At 55.1% G+C, this 20000-nt stretch overlaps 3 protein-coding genes across 3 annotated transcripts in view; 2 read left to right on the forward strand and 1 right to left on the reverse strand.

Annotated features, from left to right (window-relative positions):
- Positions 1-29: 29 nt before the first annotated feature.
- On the forward strand, positions 30-7285 carry PTSG_04801 (uncharacterized protein; the record flags this gene model as incomplete). Its single annotated transcript, XM_004994061.1, has 23 exons — positions 30-147; positions 420-614; positions 858-1006; positions 1337-1504; positions 1664-1744; positions 1953-2088; positions 2278-2373; positions 2565-2683; positions 2944-3015; positions 3180-3403; positions 3676-3976; positions 4122-4266; positions 4413-4476; positions 4655-4733; positions 4958-5037; positions 5159-5366; positions 5523-5594; positions 5823-5933; positions 6184-6258; positions 6481-6585; positions 6733-6812; positions 6966-7053; positions 7193-7285. 23 exons carry the CDS (start codon positions 30-32, stop codon positions 7283-7285), a joined length of 2859 nt encoding a protein of 952 aa, XP_004994118.1.
- Positions 7286-7792: 507 nt separating this feature from the next.
- On the reverse strand, positions 7793-8517 carry PTSG_04802 (uncharacterized protein; the record flags this gene model as incomplete). The annotated part of the gene is made up of 2 exons (XM_004994062.1): positions 7793-8024; positions 8237-8517. 2 exons carry the CDS (start codon positions 8515-8517, stop codon positions 7793-7795), a joined length of 513 nt encoding a protein of 170 aa, XP_004994119.1.
- A 715-nt stretch (positions 8518-9232) lies between these two features.
- Positions 9233-20000, forward strand: part of PTSG_04803 (uncharacterized protein) — a gene marked incomplete at both ends in the record, with an annotated part of 11377 nt that continues 609 nt past the window's right edge. The window contains 30 exons of the mRNA XM_004994063.1: positions 9233-10246; positions 10508-10705; positions 10842-10936; positions 11130-11658; positions 12121-12342; positions 12623-12724; positions 12905-12999; positions 13195-13284; positions 13445-13699; positions 13924-14005; positions 14174-14255; positions 14460-14560; positions 14767-14815; positions 15011-15067; positions 15273-15346; positions 15546-15809; positions 15965-16069; positions 16268-16366; positions 16520-16607; positions 16781-16921; positions 17149-17234; positions 17474-17575; positions 17767-17829; positions 17997-18070; positions 18252-18333; positions 18491-18603; positions 18966-19123; positions 19389-19528; positions 19653-19697; positions 19899-19960. Of these exons, the coding sequence (XP_004994120.1) occupies positions 9233-10246; positions 10508-10705; positions 10842-10936; positions 11130-11658; positions 12121-12342; positions 12623-12724; positions 12905-12999; positions 13195-13284; positions 13445-13699; positions 13924-14005; positions 14174-14255; positions 14460-14560; positions 14767-14815; positions 15011-15067; positions 15273-15346; positions 15546-15809; positions 15965-16069; positions 16268-16366; positions 16520-16607; positions 16781-16921; positions 17149-17234; positions 17474-17575; positions 17767-17829; positions 17997-18070; positions 18252-18333; positions 18491-18603; positions 18966-19123; positions 19389-19528; positions 19653-19697; positions 19899-19960 (4667 nt within the window). The remainder of the gene's footprint in view (positions 10247-10507; positions 10706-10841; positions 10937-11129; positions 11659-12120; positions 12343-12622; positions 12725-12904; positions 13000-13194; positions 13285-13444; positions 13700-13923; positions 14006-14173; positions 14256-14459; positions 14561-14766; positions 14816-15010; positions 15068-15272; positions 15347-15545; positions 15810-15964; positions 16070-16267; positions 16367-16519; positions 16608-16780; positions 16922-17148; positions 17235-17473; positions 17576-17766; positions 17830-17996; positions 18071-18251; positions 18334-18490; positions 18604-18965; positions 19124-19388; positions 19529-19652; positions 19698-19898; positions 19961-20000) is intronic.

The raw sequence follows: 20000 nt of genomic DNA on the forward strand, positions 1-20000 counted from the left end.
GCCATCTGCCCCCAACCAACCAGCCAACCATGGCCGAGAATCAGGAGGTGCAGACCTTCCGGGCCCTCTACAACTTTGAGGCACAAGAGGACGACGAACTGGACTTGCAGGCTGGCGATCTGATTGATGTCTACGTTGTACATGAAGGTGTGGCTGCGTGTTGGGTGTGGTGTGTGTGTGTGTGTGTGTGTGTGTGTGTGTGTGGTGGTGTGGGTGTGGGTGTGGGTGTGTGTGTGTGGGTGTGGGTGTGGGTGTGTGGGTGGGTGGGTGGATGGGGGATGTGTGGGATGTGGGATGTGTGTCTGTGTGTCTGTGTGTGTGCATGGCATGGCGCAGCGCAGTGCACCTTTGCACATCCATTATTATCTGTGTTTGAGGTGTTTGCCATGACTCATAGCGCCGCTGTTTGCTGGTCACAGGTGAATGGGGCACAGGCGTCTCGCGCCGCAACTTGAAGGAGGGCGCTTTCCCTTGGAGCTATGTGCAGCCCTATAAGCAAGCTGGCGTGGGCCACAAGTTTGAGCCCATCACAGTTACCGTGCCAACGGTCGATTGGCACACGCATGCCTTTATCTGGGGAGCTGGCATGGCTGGCGAGGCCGTCCAATGCACTGGTGTGTGTGTGTGTGTGTGTGTGTGTGTGTGTGTGTGTGTGTGTGTGTGTGTGTGTGTGTGTGTGTGTGTGTGTGTGTGGGCGGGTGTTAAGCAAGTGTCTGTGTGTGAGTGTGTGTGCATGCAGGTGTGAAAGCGGTTGTGTTGCAATTGTGTTCGCATGGCATGGTGTGCGTGTCCGATTGCGTGAACATGGTCAGTTGTGTGACCCAGCTCACAGCTGGTCTCGCCAATGTGCCGTGCAGTGTGTGGCTTCACGTGCCACAAGCGGAGCAAGTTCTTTGTGGAGAACAACAGCGCTTCAGAGTGCATTCCCAACCGCAACATTGTGCGCCCGTCATCGCGGCCCATCGATGACTGGACTGTGGAGGACGTGCACCTCTTCATGGTCGCGGTGCGTTGCCTCGTGCGTGCGTGCGTGCGTGTGTGTGTGTGTGTGTGTGTGTGTGTGCGCGCTTGTGCTTTGTTTGTGCATGTTGCCTCGTTCGTGTGTGTGTGTGTGTGTGTGTGTGTGTGTGTGCATGTTGCCTCGTTTGTGTGTGTGTGTGTGTGGTTTTTTTTTGTGCATGCCGGCTTGTGTGCGCGCGCTTGTTTGCGTCATGTTTTCTTCGTGTATCGGTGTGCCATCTGAGCATGCTATGGCCTCTGGGCTGTCACGTACTCACCTCATCCGCCTCCCACCCCACACACACACATACACACCACGTGCACAACCGCACTGCAGACGAAGCTCAATGACTACGCGCTGCTGTTTCTGGACAAAGGAGTGACTGGCGGGAAGCTCAAGTCGCTGAACCACAAGAAGCTGCAAAGCCTCGGGGTTGATGATACACCGCACAGGAAGATGGTGATGGCGTGCATCGAGGAGATTCTGGGGCAGACAACAAACACCGTACGTCTTTTGTTGGTGTTGGTGTTGTTGTTGTGCTTGTCGTGCTTGTTGCGCTTGATGTGCTTATGGGAGTGCGAAACACTGCGTCTCAAGAGTGGTGGTCGCTTCCCCCCCCCGGGGCTCATTTCGTGCATCTCCAATGTTCCTTGTTGCCTGCAGGCATCGATGACGTTCCAGCAGCGCTGCCAGCTCTCAAAGACTGAGGAGTTTGACCCCGTGCAGATTATGGACCTCGTCCCGGTGTGTGTGTGTGTGTGTGTGTGTGTGTGACTTTCGTGTGTGTTTGGAAATTGTTCTGCTTCTTCATCGCGCCGTCGTCAGTGGCGCCACACGCGCGCATGTACATACGCGTGCGTATCCTCCCTTTTTGCATTCCCTTCCTCACTCCCTCCCTCACCCCTCACACTACTCTCACGTTGGTACTCGTATGCGCACGTATGCGGGGCAGATTGAGGATCCACACGACAGCGTTGTTGTTGTGAAGGGCCACCGGTTCAAGCTGAAGAGCTACGCCAACATGACGTGGTGTGACTCAAGCCTCAAGCCCCTCTTTGGCCTGCAGACACAGGGCCTCCAGTGCACAGGTGCGCAGGCATGCATGCTGCTGCACATAACATGAACTGGCGTCACGCTATTCTGCTGCTTGTCCTGCTGCTGTAGAGACGTTCGTGACTGATGATCACGCGCCCCGTCGTGCCACATCTCACAACAAACCATATCACACACAACACACGTATACAACACACACGCACACACACACACCAAACCAACAGTGTGTGGGTACAATGTGTCACGACAGTACCTGTACCAGGTGCCGTCCTGCCAGCCCGAAATGGCAATCACACACTCCCCACTCCCCGCCGGAGCAAGTGCGTCATGCGCTCTGTGTATACGTGTGTGTGTGTGTGTGTGTGTGTGTGTGTGTGTCTGTTTGTGTGTGTGTGTGTGTGTATGTGTCTGTTAGTTTGTTTTTGTGTGTGTGCGTAGCTGCTCCCTTGCCGTCGTTATCACGTTGCAACTTTTGGTCTCATCACCGTCGCTTGCATATGTGTGTGTGCAGAGTGCGGGCACATGTTTGGTGTGCCGCTGGAAGGGCAGATGCACACGGGCAAAGAGGTTCCCATTGTCATTGAGAAGTGCATTCAAGCGCTGGAGAGCGGAAAGGGCCTCAAGACATCGGTACGCCCGCTCGCCCCTGCCCTTGTGTCCGTTTTTTTTGTTCACTCATTCATGTGCACATGTTTGAGGTTGTGCGTCAATGTGCGTGTGCGTTTCTATTTGGTGTCGACCTCCCTGTCTACCAGCGTGCTTGTTGGCGTTTTCATCCCCATGTTCCATGCCCCGGTTCCCTACACGCTTCCATTTTTCTGCATCGTCTTCGCCTGGAACTCACACACGACACATCACCATCAATCATCGATCATCATCATCACCACCAGCATCTGTATGTTCAGATGGGCAACGTGTCGCGTGTCCGCGTCCTGCAGGCAGAGCTCCTCATGGACCCAAACGTACGTCCCAATGGCATCTCTATCGTGTGTGTGTGTGTGTGTTATCTGCTGGTGTTCAGCTTGCGATGGTATTAATACGCATTTTCAAACGCCCTCCCCTCCTCTTCCTCCTCCTCCTCCTCCTCCTCCTCCTCCTCCTCCTCCTCCTCCTCCCTCCTGAGTAGAAGACGCTTGAGGGCCAGGATGCACACGTGGTGGCAACGCTGCTCAAGCGCTACTTTGCCGAGCTGCCAGAGCCGCTGGTGCCGTTTGCGTGGTACGACCGCTTCATCGCCGCTGCGCTGCTGCCGACGGAGGCCGAGCAGGTGGCTGAGCTCGACCGCCTCGTGCCGCAGCTCCCGCCCCAGAGGCAGAAGATCATGGAGGTCCTCCTCGCCCACCTCGGCAGGTGCGGCGCCGCTGGTCGTGCTGCGTGTCTGTCTGTGTGTGTCTCTGTGTCTCTGTGCGTGTCGGGGTGTGTCTGCTTCGGTATGTGTGTGTGTCTGTCTGTGTGTGTGTGTCTGTCTGTCTGTGTGTGTGTGTGTGTCTGTCGGTCGGTGTGTTATGTTTTGTGTGTACGTTACTTGCTCGCATGTTTGGTAGCTTGCTGTGCCACCACCAACCCCACCCACACCCTGCCACGACACTTGTTTTCGATCCCCGCCTGGCTTGTGCACCCAGGGTGCTTGGAAACTACAAGTCGACGAAGGTTGATGCGGAGGCGCTCGGCAAGGCGTGGGGCCACCTGTTCCTCATGCCTGCACCCCGAGAGATGGGCAAGGCCGCGGTGGAGCACGCCGCACAGTGCAACGCCGTCAAGCTGCTCATTGGCAAGTGCAAGTGCGGTGGGCTGCCCACCACGGCCTCGGGCGCTGCGCCACCGCTGCACCCGCGTCGGAAGGCCTCTGTGCGCCGTCCGGCCAGCTCGCTCGTGACCCAGTCAAACTACGAAAACGTCGTCCTCCCGCGCCAGCCAACAGTGGTGCGTGTGTCTGTGTCTGTGTCTGTCTGTCCGTCTGTGTGTGTGTGTGTGTATGTGTGTGTGTCGCGATGTGTGTGATGCGACGTGTGCTTGGTGTGCATGACATCCTCACCAATGTACATGACCATGTGTGTTTGTCGTACAGACGAAATCGCCTCGGCCGCCCCCACCGCGCACGCCCCGCCCGCGAGTGAACACGGTCTCGCAGAAGGAGCAGGTGATGGACGACGCGTGGTACGCCGGCAACATGGACCGCGCCGCCGCAGAGGCAACGCTGGCCCCGCTTGCAGGTGTGTGTTTTTGGCGAGGGGATGAGAATGTGTGGCAACGTACGCGCATGTGTGTAAGTGCGTGCGTGTGTGTACGCCCTTGATATGACGGATGTGTCTTGACCAAGCCTCACGTGTGTACTGGTGTGACGCTGTGAAAATTGCAGACGGATCGTTCCTCGTTCGCGCGAGCCGAACTCGACGCGGCTTCACCCTCACCGTCAAATTCCTGTCAGTCGGTCACACCACATACGTACACACACACGCACAAGCACAAGCACAAACATGCATGCACATGCACATGCACAAGCACGCGTGCATGTCGATCCAAGCGTGCGGCTTTGTGTGTGCTCACAATTACATGCTTTGGTTGCTTCATTTCTGCGTGCGCGTGTGTGCGTGTGTACAGTGAGGTGCGGCATATCGTGATTGTCGAGAGCAAGGGCAAGTTTGGCTTCTCCGAACCAACGACCTTCCCATCTGTTGCGGTATGTCATGTGCTCTTCTGGTTTGCGCTCTCCGCGCTTGCTGGCACAATGGTGTGTGTGTGTGTGTGTGTGTGTGTGTGTGTGTGTGTGTGTGTGTGTGTGTGTATGCGTCTGTCTGTCTGTCTGTCTGTGTCTGTGTGTGTGTGTGTGCATTGCCGGAAGACTGACGATACATGCATCCTCATCCATTCGCTTGTTGTGTGTGTGTGTGTGTGTGTGTGCAGGATTTGATTCGCCACTTCCAATCTGTGAGCCTGGCATACTACAACGCGGAGCTGGAAACAACACTGGCCTACCCGTACAAGTAAGTGCTGCTGCTCTGTGTGGCTGCGCGGACACATACGCGCCCTGTCTCTCTACATGCCTTGTGCTTGCTTCCTCCCTCACAAATGCACACGCACACACGCACGCGCGCGCGCACACAGGACTGCGCCGCGGGCCGGGGAGAACGACGTTCAGTTTGACGACGAGCTTGCGGATGATGACATCTACGTGAGCAACGTGTATGCGCTGCGGGAGCGGCTTGCACGGCAGCACCGCGACTTCCGTCATGAGCGCCAGGCCCCGCCCGTCGAGGCATATGAGCAGCCGCCCGAACCCGTTGACAAGGAGGGCCTCGCACACTTGGACAAGGTCCGCGTCTTATGTGTGTGTCTATGTCCGCGTCTTGTGTGTGTGTCTATGTCCATGTCTGTGTGTGTGTGTGTATGTGTGTGTGTGTTCGCTTGTACAATGGGTTTTGCTTTGCTTGCGCTCAAACCATCGCCCATGTGTGCTTATTCCCAACAGCAAATGAAAGAGTTGGAGCGGAGTCTGAAGGCGCAGCAGATGATCTCCAGAATGCTCCGCGAACACTTGCAGGTGCACACCGTCGTCACACATGGCGTGCACGCGCGTTTGTGTGCGCTTGTTTGTTTGTTTGTTTGTTTGCTTGTTCGTTTGTTTGTTTGTTTGCGTCTGCTGATTCGTTCGCTCGTTCTTTCGCTCTCTCGCTCGCTTCTTGCACTTCTGGCGGCCGTTTCAGTGTGCCACAACACTTTCCTTGTCTATGCCTTACGTCTCTCGTTTCTTTCATGCGTGTGTGTGCAGCTGAACGAGACAAAGCGGGCGAGCGCGGGCACGGAGCAGAATGCTGTTGCGCTGGAGACGCACCACGCCAGCATGAAGTCTCTGCTCGATGAATCAGAACGCAAGGAAAAGGTGCGCACGTGTGTGTGTGTGTGTGTGTGTGTGTGTGTGTGTGTGTGTGTGTGTGTGTGTGTGTGTGTGTGTGTGTGTGTGTGTGCCTGCTTGTCTGCCTCTTTACTTGTCTGCCTGTCTGCCTTGCGTTTCTTCTTGCTTCATCCCGCTCCTCCCATGACTTCAATCGCCTCACCTTCCCCCCCCCCTCTCTCTCTCTCTTCCACAATCTTCGTCTCCCTCGTCACCATTTCGTTCCAATGGGCATCAGGACATCCTTGCTGATCTTGAGCAGACGGCCAAGGCGAATCAGGCCGCCAGCAACTACGAGGAGGTCAAGCTCAAGGTCGGGTCGTGTTGTGTGTGTGTGTGTGTGTCTGTGGCTGTGTGTGTCTGTGTGCGTGCGTGTGTGTGTGCGCGCGCGTGTGTGTCTGCGTGCGTGTGTCTGCGCGTGTGTGTGTGCGTTCGTCCTCAGTCCAGCATGTGATCCCTAATAGTTTTGTTTGGCTTTGTTGTCGACGCCAGCATTGAACTTAAGCTCACAGCCATATGTGTGTGTTCCCATTAGAAGCGTGAGGAGGCGGCGCCTGCTCGTCCACCGCCGGCCGCTGCTCCCCAGCAGTCCGGTCTCGCCATGTACTACCTCGGCCAGATCAGCCGCACAGACGCAAAGGTGTGTGTGTGTGTGTCTACGTGTGTGCGTCTATGTGTGTCTGTGTGTGTGTGTGTGTGTGTGTGTCTGCGTGTGTCTGTGTGTGTCTGGTGCCTGCGGTCCTCACCGCCCATTTCCTCGCCACCATGTGTTGTGCGTGCGTTGCAGCGCTACTTGGCAGGGCAGCCTGTGGGAACCTTCCTCGTCCGCAAGAGTGGGCGCGGTCACCCTTACACCATGGATGTTGTGTACGTTGCGCTCTCCATGCCTCTGTGTGTGTTTGTGTGCACGTGTGTGTGTGTGTGTGCGTGTGTTTGTGCGCATGTGTGTGTGTGTGTTGCCAATGTTGCTTGCGCTTGTGACCTGCCAACGAGTCACCATTGGTGCGTTGCGTTCCCTAGGTATGACGGTGAGGTGAAGCACATCCCCGTGCTGTATGATGGCGTCCTCTACGGCCTCGCGAAACCCCTCTCCTTCGACAGCGTCGAGGTGTGTCTGTCTGTCTGTCTGTCTGTCTGTCTGTTTATTGCCCTCCTTTGTGCTCGCCCACAAGAATGGATGCCAATGCTTGTGCCTCGCTCCTTCGCGTCACCTCACGCACTGCGCCGCTGCTGTCACATCCTGCCAGGCGCTGGTGAAATTTTACCGCAAAGTGCCGCTCTCCGACAGCATCAACACCATCCTCACCGGCGCAATCAAGGAGAGAACCACCATCCCATGATCACATTCCCTTGTACATGTGTGTGTGTGTGTTTGCTGTCCTTGCTTTGGTTGGTTGACGTCTGTGCTGTTTCTTCTGTGTTTCTGTACACTTTGTCCATGGTGAACGTTGTGTGTGTGTGTGTGTGTGTGTGTGCTGTCTCGCCCTCCTTTTGCGTGTTTGCTTCTTTCTCCCCTGTTGCTTCGTGTCTGATGTGCATGATTGCTTTTTGAGGGTCGTTTTCGTGTATGCGAGATGGATACAAACCGCAATTGCCAAAGCAGTGCAGTTCATTTTATCGCCGTGCAGCTTGTCGCTGACAATGGAGGCAGGGGGTTAGTGGCGCTTGCCACAGCACACACACGCACACAATGAACACAACCACAAAAAAACTAGTGGCTGCGCCTCAAGAGACAGACAAAGGAAGCCAAGGATTGGCAGGGGCGAAGGGATTGTTGTTGAAGGGGCAGAGGGCTCGCACTTAGGCACTTGTGTGGAGCCGCATGCAGTGTGGGCTAGTGGGTTTGTTTACATGGCACGAACAGCACGGCGAACGGTGGGCACAAAGGCGCCTTTGCCGAGGCCAAAGCCGTTGTACACGACGTTGTTGCCCGAGGTGACGAATGGTGTGTCATCCCCGTCAGCGCTGTGGCAGCAGGCGGCGTAGATGTAGCCTTTGCCGCCTTTCTTCCCCACGCCTTCGCTTATGGCGTTCATGATGTCGCCGCGGTGCAGGTACATGTCACGGCCGTCGCTTAGTCTGGTGAGGATGTTCACACGCAGAAGAGGCAAGACGGCGTGTGAGGTGGGGTGTTGAAGAGGCAGGGGTGGTGTGTGTGGGTGTGTGTGAGTGTTTGTGTGTGTGTTCGTGTGTGTGTGTGCGTGTGTGGATGTGTGTGGATGTGTTGTCGAAGCAAACAGAGCGCATTCACCACCACAGTACCCCAAACACAAGCAGATGAATCCACTTACTGGACGCCATCGGGGCGAACCCTGCAGCCGTGGCAGACGATGAGCACGCGAACGCCCTTGCCCTGGTTGGCCTCGGCCACGGCGTTCTTGAGGGCCGCGAGCGCGCCATATGGCTTGTAGTAGTTTGCAACCACCGCCGATGGGCTGGGCTTGTGGTAGCGGGTGAGCGCGTTGCGCACCACCCACAGCTTCCGCTCCACGCTGTAGTTGCGGTTTCCAATGCGCCTCAGTGGATAGAACACCACCACGGGGAGGCCGCTGTCTTCCTGCTTCGGTGCCATGCTCGCCTGTTGGTGTTGCTTCTTGCTTGCTCGCTTCTTGGTGTGCCTACTGCTCTTTCTTGAAGTGGGTCCAGTTGGCTGGTCGGTCGATGAGTGCGAAGCTGGTGTGGATGCTCTGGCAGGTAGGCAGGCTTGTGGTGTTTGTGTCGAGGGAGCAGAAGAAATGTTCCTCGCAGCTCGCTCACACCGCACACTCACACACACACACTCACGCACGCACGCTCATCGCGGCGCAACAGCTCCTAACACCCGCACAGCCGGGAATAAAGGACACCCCGACTGGCTGAAGAGAGCCAAGGCGAGGAGTGGGCGAGGTTGATGTTTCTCATGCATGAAGCTTGGTGTCATGAGCAATCAACAGCACCTGTGAACCATTCGAACGAAAAAAAAAAAATTGCGTGCATGCACGCGATTTGAATTTTGCGCGGCAGAGCTTGTTGCTGTTGTTTGTGTTTGGCGCGCCCGGTTTGAGAAAGCCAAAGAGACACATTTCCGTCCACCAAGCACCACAAGCAACCAGCCAGCAGTCTCCTTACTGTTTCTCTGTTTGTTGTATCACCCCAAGCACCACGACAGCGACAACGCCAGCGCCAGCGCACGCAGAGCACACGGGCCACCAATACAGTCACAGGGCAGCAGTGCAGTGCACGCCAGGCAGCAGTCGCACAGGGACTGCTTGATCGGCTACTCACATCAACACGCTCGGTGGCTGACCATGCCACGACGCAAGGCAGCTGCGCCAAAGCAGCTGAACACCGAGAACCAGACGGAGGAAGTGCTGGTTGCTGGCGGTACAAAGGGACCTCCTCCCACATCAGCACCCTCGGCAGCAGCTGTTCCAACAACCACACCAGCCACACAGACCACAGCGACAGCATCAGCAGCTGCAGACAGCGCACCGCAGCCAAGCTCAGTCGTTGTCATTGACGAGGACCGCGGCAGCGACGACGACAATGTAGTGGTTATTGACGACGATGACGACGACGATGTTTATGATGATGACGGCGATGAGGATGCCTACAATGGCAGTGTTGCCATGGCTGTGGGCAGTGCCGTGGGTGCGTGGTCAATGCCTTTAAACAACCAACAGCAATTGCCGTTTGCAGAGCAGCAGCGAGCATGCGACCCAGCGGCGCCAGCTGCTGCCAGCACCAACACAAACACCGCCACCAGCACCAGCAGCACAAGCGCTGCCATGACACGGACGAGTGCTGGGGGCGCGCCCAAGCCCAAACAACCGAAAACCAGCCCACCAGCCAAGCAAGCGCTGAACCCGCTTGAGCAGGCGCACAAGGAACGCCGCCAACGGAAGCTGTTTCGCAGGTGCTATGGCCAGCCCATCACCATCCGCGTCTTGCAGGACATGCCGGTTGGCGAGGACGAGGAGCACGAAGCGTGCTACGGCCACGTGCACATCCTCCACACGGACCGTTTGACCGAACGGCGATGGCAGCAGTGTTTGGATGCTGCACTGCAAGATGCGAGCAGGCCGGAGTTGGATGTGTACATGGAAGCCAACAACGGCAAGCTGCTTACCTCGGGATGGAAGCGCTTTCGCCAGGAGCGCAAAGAGCTGTACACCGCCAAGTGCGGTCGCGCCTTCATGCAGTGCGTGACCTTGAAGTCCCGTCTGGCTTCACGCTGGGAGCACGTTGGCCTGCTGCCGCAGTTTGCCATGAAGATGATGCTGCCCTTGCTCAGACTCAACGCCAGCTTTGTCATGGCCAAGGTGCTCACGCACGTGTGTGTGCATGCGTGTGTGTGTGTGTGCGTGTGTGTGTGTGTGATGTGTGTGTGTGTGCGTGTGTGTGCGTGTGATGTGTGCGTGTGTGTGCGTGCGTGTGTGTGTGTGTGTGTGTGTGTGTGTTGTGTGTGTGTGTGTGTGTGTGTGGTGTGTGTGCTGTGTGCTTGTCACCAATTTGCCCCCCCCCAACTTCCCTCACCGACCTTTGTGCCCCCACCCTCTCCTTGCATACATGTGCCTCTGCAGTCAAACCCAACTGTCATCCACGTGCTTCTCGACGATACGAAACAGAGTTTCCACATGGACCGCACGCTGGCCGCTGCGCTGTCCTACAATCTACAACCCATGGACAGCCAGATTCAGGACACGCCTGTCGTCAGCGTAGAACAGGTTCACAACGCCATGAGAGCAACCGCACGATCATACACCAGCACCGTGCAGCAGGTGCGTTGCGTATGTGTCTTCTGCAAGGGTGTTTGTATGAGCGCATGTGGTATGTGCATGAGTTTGGGCTGCACACACACACACACACACACACACACACACACACACACACACACACACACACACACACACACAGCCACCGGGCATTGGTCCCCAGCTCAACACGTACCAGTTGCGTGCGATTCACTGGATGGCGGAGCAGGAACGCAACCCCGTCGACATACCCATGATGTGCGTATGAGTAACGTGCGGGCCAACGCATTCAAGGACACGTTCATGTATCTGTTTCACTCACGTACACACGCACACACACGCACACATTCACACACACACTCACACAATCTCTGCACTCACATACACACTCGCACACGCATTCACACACACAATACACACGTTTATTCACAACCAATATATTGCGTTGCAGCCACCCGTATTGGGTGGAGATCAAGGGCGATGCGCCAAACACGCTGTGGTTCCACCGCTACGGCGTGAAAATGGCCACAATCGCTGCGCCAGAGTGGCGGATGCGCGTGCGTGGCGGTCTGCTCGCTGACGAGATGGGACTTGGCAAAACGCTCGAAGTGATTGGACTCGTGCTGCTGCACCCGCGCCCGAGCAACGGGGGTGATGATGGCGATGATGACGATGATGGTGATGATGACAATGACGATGAAGGAGATGACGAAGGAGAGGAGGAGAAGGATTTGCAAGAAGCGGAAGAAGATCAGGGAAAAGGGAAAGAAAAAGATAAGGCACAAGCGAAGGGACTTGAACGAGCAACCGAGGACAATACGAATATGAACTGGATGCAAAGGGATGCCGATGGCATGAATGGCCATGGATATGGCGTTTCAACCAACACGTACCCATCAACAGCTTCAACGATGCTCTATGCAACACCAACATCAGCGTCAGCACCAGCAATGACAACAGCAGCACATGTACCAGCAATGGTGCCCTTTCCAACACCAACAGCAACAGCAGCAATGACAACACCAACATCAGTGCCAGCAATGACAACACCAACATCAGTGCCAGCAATGTCAACACCAACAGCTGCACCAGCAATGACAACAGCAGCACATGTGCCAACAGTGGTGCCCTTTTCAACACCAACAGCAACAGCAGCAATGACAACAACAGCACCACCTGCAGCAATGACAACAACAGCACATGTGCCAACAGTGGTGCCCTTTTCAACACCAACAGCAACAGCAACAATGACAACAGCACATGTGCCTACAGTGGTGCCCTTTTCAACACCAACAGCAACAGCAACAATGACAACAGCACATGTGCCTACAGTGGTGCCCTTTTCAACACCAACAGCAACAACAGCAATGATAACAACAGCAGCGGCCGTGGTGCCGTTTCAAGCAGCAGTGGCACCTGCGTCCATGACTGCTGTCGAACAGAAGAAACTGGGTCCACATGAGTGGCATTGCGCAAAGTGCAGTGTTCCCTTTGTGCTGTACACCCACGACATTGATGCTGAGACACGAAAGTTGATTGCGCGCGAACACGTGCTCTGCACAGATTGTCTGCGCAAACAGGAGCACCTCGTTGCCAATTCCACACTCATCGTATCACCAGCGCGCATCTGTGCGCAGTGGTGCGACGAAGTCAAACGCAACGCAGTGAGTGTGAATTGTGTGTGTGTGTGTGTGGTTGTGTGCGCACGTGCGTGTACGTGTGTGTGGTTGTGTGTGTGTGTGCGTGCGTGTACGTGTGTGTGGTTGTGTGTGTGTGTGTGTGTGGTTGTGTGCGTGTACCTGCCAGTTTGTTTGTCTGTTTCCTGACCTGTGTGAATAGGTTTCCAATGTGTCTGTGGACATGCTCTATTGTATCGTTGCAGCGTTCACTGCTCTGTATCATGCCGCGTCACATCATTCCTCGCGCACCTCGCACACAACTCAGCCGACAGCTGTGCGCATTCTCGATTACACGGGCGCAAAGAAGCTTGGCTCTCTTCACCCCGCAATCGTCGCAACATACGACATTGTCGTGACAACGTACAAGGTAACAGTGGTCTTGATCATGGCAGCGTGAAGGAAGGGGAAGGAAGCGGGAGATGATGGTGATTTCAGTACCGACACATGTCTCCAGTTTCACCTCACACTTGAACCCATCCATTTCTGTTCACAATTGCACACATATATGTGTGTGTGGCTGCGTACGTGTGCGTGTGTCTGCGTGCAGGTGCTGCGTGATGATATCCACTTTTGGAAAGCGTTCAAGAATCCGCGACACAGCACCCGACGCAGAACCAGCAGCAAGCCGCGCACATACATGTGGTGCGTTGTGTGTGTGTGTGTGTGTGTAAGTGCGCGTGTATGCATGTGTGAATGTGTGCGTGTGTGTGTGTGTGCCAGTGTGTGAGACAGCAGTTCTGTAAGCATTGTCGGTGGCAATGTCAAATTCCCCGCTTACACCCTCACAGCACTCACGTGTGCCCTCCTGTCATCTCTCTGCTTTTTCGTTGCGTACAGTCCGCTGATGCTGCTGGAGTGGTGGCGCGTTTGCTTGGACGAGGCGCAAATGATTGAGATGGGCACGCAAAAGGCCACAGAGATGGCGTGGTAAGGTCCATGACATGTGGTGCACCGGTGTTGGCCTTCGCTGCCTTCGCTGCTGTCGTGCATGTTACTTGTCCCTGTACGATGAACGCAATGCTCGCGCGTACGCACACACACACACACACACACACACACACACACACACACACATACGCTTGTGCAGGAACTTCAAGGCTGTGAATCGGTGGTGCGTGACGGGAACGCCGATGACAACAAGCGTGTCAGACTTGTTTGGCATCTTTGGCTTCTTCGACATTGACATGGGCACACCGCGCATGTTCGACGCATACGTCTGTGACCGAAACCAGCTGCTTCCTGATGGTTCACACGACATTCAGCGTCTTGTGATGTCATTTGCGTGGCGATCCACGAAAGAGGATGTCAAGGATGAATTTCAGCTCCCGCCGCAATCAGTCATGTGAGCCCGTGTGTGTGTGTGCGTTGGAGTGAGTGTGTGTGTGTGTGCGTGCGAGAGTGTCTGTGTGAGTGAGTGTGTGTGTGTGCGTGTGTGCGTGTGCATGTGCATATGTTGTGGCGTGTGCTTCAGTGTACACGTGCGCTTTTGTGTAGAACATCAATGAGCGTTCGTTGCTCCATGGTCACAGCGCATCTCGCCAACCACACTGCATCGGCCCTGCTCAGCCGCCACACCCTCCGCTTCTCCGAACTGGAGCGCTACTGCTACAATCAAATCCTGGAGGAATGCAAGTCGCGCGTCAGCAGAGTGAGTACACACACACACACACACACACACACATTACTCATGCACTCACCACACACATGCACATACGCACATGTCCACACGCACACACCACACACATTACACATGCACTCACCACACACATACACGATGCTCATTTGTACCTTCTCTGGCGTCTCTGGCATGTGTCAGGCTGCTCGGAGACTGGACAAAGGCTTGCACTTGTCTGAACTTCATCCACGCGCGTACAAGGCCATCTTGCAGCCCATGCTCGGTACGGTGCTGTTTGTCACGTCATTCATTGTGGGGTTGCCGACGTGGACATGGCTATCTGTGCTGGTCGCATGTGTGTTTGGTGTTTGCTTGTCTATCGCAACATGTGGATTCCCCTCTCGTGCGCTTTGGCATTCCACTGTCCCATTCGCCGATGTGCCAATCGTTATGATCATCATCATCACGACTATTGGGTCGCCATCAGACCTGCGCAAGGCGTGCTGTCATCCAAGTGCGCTGAACATTCCCGGCCTTCGCCTCCGCAAGACCACGACGACGCACTCGATGCAGCATGTGCAGAAGGAGGTGGGTTGTACCCGCACTTTGGGTGTATGCAGACGTGAGACACATCCTCACACTAACGCACATTCACACGCGTACAGCTGCACAAACATATCCATGCTCAAGTCTGTACATGCTTGGCACACCACTTAACATCCACACACATGCACAACACACACGCTTATTCACGTACTCACGTGCGCACCTGCTCGTTTGCCCCTCCCCCAAAGATGGTGTACAAGGCGACGCTTGACTGCAGCGAATCGTTGCGTGAACTCTGTAAGGCGAACGCGAAAGCACATGCGCTTTTGTGTGGATGTTGACGTGGCATTGATGTGGGTTCATTTCTGTGTGACGTGCAACGCGTCTTCACGCACGTATTCGGGATTTCCCACTTGTGATGTGACTGTGTCTGCGTGTGCGTGTGTTGCGTGTTTGGATGTGATTTTACTGCAATGGTCATGTGCTATTCAGGCTTTGCGTTGAATGCTCTTGCCGGCATCGCTCTGCTGGAACACGATCCAAAGAAAGGTGAAAACACACACACACACACACACACACACACACACACACACAGAGCGCGTGGGGGAGGACGCACCCTCACCTCAACTCAACCCTCTCCCAACTTCCACACATTGTGCATCAGCCTGCATGGCTAATACTGTCACAACCTCCTTTCACAACCATGCCCACCTCTCTCCTTCCCCCACCTCGTTCAACCTCTCCCTTTCGGCAGCCCTTGGTCACTACAAAGAGGTCATTGAATATTTTCTTCGCTTCGAAAAGGAGTTTTCATGCGACCGCCTTCCGGTGGGTGATCCCATTCAGTGTGGATTCGTTTATGTGTGTGCGTATGTGTCTGTGTGTCTGTGTGTGTGTCCGTGTGTGCACGGGCGCGTGGGTGTGTCTTTGTCTGCGTGCGTGTGTGTGTGTGTGTGTGTGTGTTCTGTTCATCCCTGCGACACTGTGCTCACCTCCGCCTGTTCTCTTGTTCGCTTGTCCTCATCAGTGTCTCCACGCCGTCACCAACTACCTCGACGTGCTCAACGAGATGAATGACGAGCAGCAACAGCAACAGCAGCAAAACGGCGACAAAGAACAACTACATGACCACCAGCACCAGCACCACCAGCAACAGCACCACCAACCAGTGCAGCATGACTCTGCACTGTTGCGAAGAGACGAGCTGGAAGCCATGCAGTCGCGATTGCGTCAGCACATTGCACATGATGCAACATTGCGCGTGCAGATTGAACGCACCACTCTCGACACGGTACGTTTGCGTGTGTGTGTATGTGTGTGTGCGTGCGTGCGTGTGTGTGTGTTTGGGCAGAACATGCTGTGAAAAACACCATGATGATGGTGGCACATGTTGGCGCTTCTTGAGACATGCGATTAAGTGTGCATGCCACCGGTTGCTGCTCACAGCTGGAGAAGAAGATCGACAAGAACACCTTGCTGACCAGTATGGTGTCCTGGATCGAGCAGCTGAGGGCTTCGGAACGCTTTCTCGAGAGCACTTTTGTCACGAACGTGTGTGTGTGTGCGTGTTTGCACTGCTTGCGTACTGCTGGCATTCTTTGCAGCCTAACTTGGTTGGCCTTGCCTCACATCTCGCCAAAGAGCTATCCACATGCACACACATGCACACATGTACACACATTACACACACACACACACACAACTGTTCATCCTCCCTATATTTCATGCTCCCCCTCACATGTGTATCAGTTGCACTCGTTCCTGAGCGAGCGTACGACGCGATGCAAGTTCACGCCGTTCTCGCACGTGTCTTCCGTCGACGGTCTCATGGCCCTCCTCACAATGGAGGTCAGGGTTGCATTCGTCGCGTGCGTGTGTGCATGTGTGTGTGTGTGTGCACGCCTGTACCTGGTGCTCAAGCATAAGTGCTTTCGTGCTCACGCATATGTAATGTTCACGCATGCCACCTTTGTTTTGTGCATGTTTCTGTGGGCGATTCAGGTCAACACACTGTTTGATTTGCGCTCAGCAGTGAAGGGGGCGCTCTTTCCTCTCCTGCCGAATCCAACACCGGAGCAAGTGCAACATGGTGGGTCACACATGCCCATTTCATGATTTTCACTGTTGATTCACAATTGAACGTCGTTGTGTCGGGGATCTGTACCTTACGCATGTACACGAACCACTCATTTCACAAACATGCATCCATTCACAAACTCGCCCACATGCACATGTGCGTGCGCGTGTTGCCTGCGCGTTCAGCTGTGACGTGCCCTTCGTGCCGCCACCGCCGCCACAACGTGCGACAGAGCGGTGGTGACTGCGTCCTGTGTCTGGCACGCAACCCCATGCACGAGTACGAACCACATGTCTTTGCGAATGCAAAGCGATCCGTCGAAAAGGGTGAGAGGTGTACATGCTTCGACTCCAGTTGGGTTAGCTGTGACGAGTGCTGGCTAATTGTTGTGCTTGCCATGTTCTTGTTGTTCATGGTTCAGCATTTCTGTGCTTGCAAGCACCACTCACCCCCGGTACCCCATGATTTCTTGACCTCTGGTTACTGCTTGTCAACTCAAACAACGCGCGGGCGTTGTGTGCGTGTGTCTGTATGTGTGTGTGTGTGGTTGCAGGGTGGACTACGTCGAAGCCAATGGGTGATCGCCGAACTGGCACACGCACGGACGTTGACAAGATGTACTATAACGATCACAACAGGGTTGGTCGTAATGGACATTGAGGCGAGGGAGGGGGGCATGGGTGGGGTCGTGTATGTGAGGAGTCTGTCCACTGTCTGCATCATGATGCTGCATCACGACGGTATTTGCGAGGATCAGCATGTCCGCTGCCGCTGCGCTGTGAAAGCCATCTTTCGTGCTCGGGCCTCGCTATCTTCACGTGCCCTCACACACCATCTATTCATGCACCATCTATTCATGCACCAATTCGTGTCGTCAGCACAAGAGCCAGCTGCACATTGTGTTTGACTTTCTCGTGCATCAGGCGCGCCATCACGGCATCCCCGTCTCCGGCGCCAACACCATGGACAGCCTGCGCAAGGTACGAATGCGTGTGCACGCGTGCGTGCGCGCGTGCGTGTGTGTGTGTGTGTGCACGCGTGCGTGCGTGTGTGTGTGTGTCTGGTCTGTACACGTGTGTCGCTGTACGTTCTTGTACCCCCCCCCCCGACAGCGCCGCCCCAACACCACCAATCCCAATCCATCCATGGATCCATCCTCCCATGCATGCAGGAGTTTTTCACGTTCAATTCTCTCTCGCAAGCGCTGGACGAGCGGTTCTCAGTCCTCGATGACGTGCGTACGATGGAACGACACCAACGCTGAAATGCGCGTATTGGTTGGTGTGGTGTGCATGCGCATGACGTGGTTTTTGTGACACAGCTGCGGACCCCCCCCCCACTCAACAACGAACACACACACATACATACACACACACAATGCAGATTGCATCATGCACTCAGCGCCTCAAGTTGCTCCCGCCGGGCGTGTCACCTCAGCCCGGATTCATCACAAACATCGAATGGGAGCGTGCAGCGTGAGTGTCACAGTGCCGGGTGTGTTTGCTTGAGCATGCCGCCATACGAACAATCACATGCTCCCTCCTTCCCGCTGGATTCCCCCTTCATTTTCATTTTCCACCGTTACTCATACGTGTGTGGCATCGCTGCTGGTGCAATGGTGTGTCTGCCTGCTTGGCCCTATCTGATCGACTTCAGCCACGCATCCCAGCTCGTCACGGCCCGCATGGCTCTCGCGCGGAACCGCGGGCGCGTCACGTATCTTCGCACCATCGGCGAGGTTGTGGACATGCACACACACGCACATGGGCACACATGCACACGCACGCACACACACACACACACACACGCACACACACACACACACGCACACACACACACACACACACACACACACACACACACACACACACACACACACACACACACACACACAGGAGACAAAGTGCACTGTGTGTCACGGCGGATTTGGGGACTGCAAGACAGTTTGGCTGTGCGGCCATTGCTTCTGCTTCGATTGCTGGAAAGAGCTCTTTCGCAACAAGACAAGGTAGAGGTACACACATGACATTATGTGTGAGGGTGTGGTGGGCACGATGATGGGCCGTGATTGTGTTGGATTGCCGTCCACACCACGCATTGCGTTTGACGATCGACACCCAGATGTCGTCGTCGTCATCATCATCATCATCATCATCATCATCATCGTCATCATCATCATCATCATCATCATCATCATCATCATCATCATCATCATCATCATCATCATCATCAACCGCTGCATCACATTGACTCACTCACACAGTGGAGTACAAACACACCCCCTTGCATACGCACACTCAACTCAACATGCACATGCACTCCCCCACCCAAACACACGCTCTCACGCGTGCGTATGTGCCGTCCTGCCAGCACCAAATGTCCCATCTGCCGCACCGTCTGCAATGAGCGCTCCGTTCAGTTCGTGGACACACGCGCACGCACGAGGAGGACTGACGGTGGTGATGGTGATGGTGATGCACAGGGCAGGTCGTCGAAGCCCGAAGACCTCGCGGATATTGTCATTGAAGGTGTGAATGTGCACGTGGTGTGCGATGTTCCCTCAATGTGTTTGCTCGTCCATATGATGCACCCAAGCCAGTGCGTATGCGTGCACACAACTCGTGTTGGTTGACACGATAACTGCGCGTCACACACACGCACACACACACGCATACGCACGCACATGCACACGCACGCACGCACACATTCACACACGCACACACACACACATCCAACTTCCTTCGTACCGTTGTGCTGCCGCTCATCACTAACCCAACATGGCTGACACAACAGGCGGACACAGCTCGAAGGTGTGCGAGGTGCTACGTGCTCTGCGCCGCGTGTTTTCAAAACCAACCGGGCATTGGAACAAAGTCGTCATTTTCTCGCAGTTCTCGGACATGCTTCGTCTCATCCGAATCGGCGCACGAGAGGTCAGCCGTGAATGTGCGTGTGTGCGTGTGTGTCTGGACACCGACACGCATGTTCTATGTGCATGCACAGCAGTGGATAACTCACAACATTGTCTTGTTGATGGTGTTGTTTGTTTGTTGTTAGAATGACATTCGTGTCTTTGAGGCCTACGAATCAACGCAGTTTAAGGTATTGCGAATACGTGGTTGAAATGTGCGAATGATGCGTGCTGTGCTCGTATGTGTGTGTGTGTGTGCGTGTGCGTGTGCTGTCTGGCGCCGTTGTGGTGGTTCCTCGCGCCCACTGCAGCCGTATTGTTGTACCTGACACTTTCATCACCCTGACACCACACCACGACTATCATCATCACTACAATCCTACCATCATCAGCGTGCGTTGGACGAGTTCAAGAAAGCGACTGAACACTGTGCACTTCTTCTCGACATCAAGAGGTGCTGCCGCGAACGTGTCTGTGTGTGTGTGTACGCATGT

The sequence above is a fragment of the Salpingoeca rosetta genome (genome assembly GCF_000188695.1).
Source record: "Salpingoeca rosetta unplaced genomic scaffold supercont1.11, whole genome shotgun sequence".
Taxonomy (NCBI): Eukaryota; class Choanoflagellata; order Craspedida; family Salpingoecidae; genus Salpingoeca; species Salpingoeca rosetta.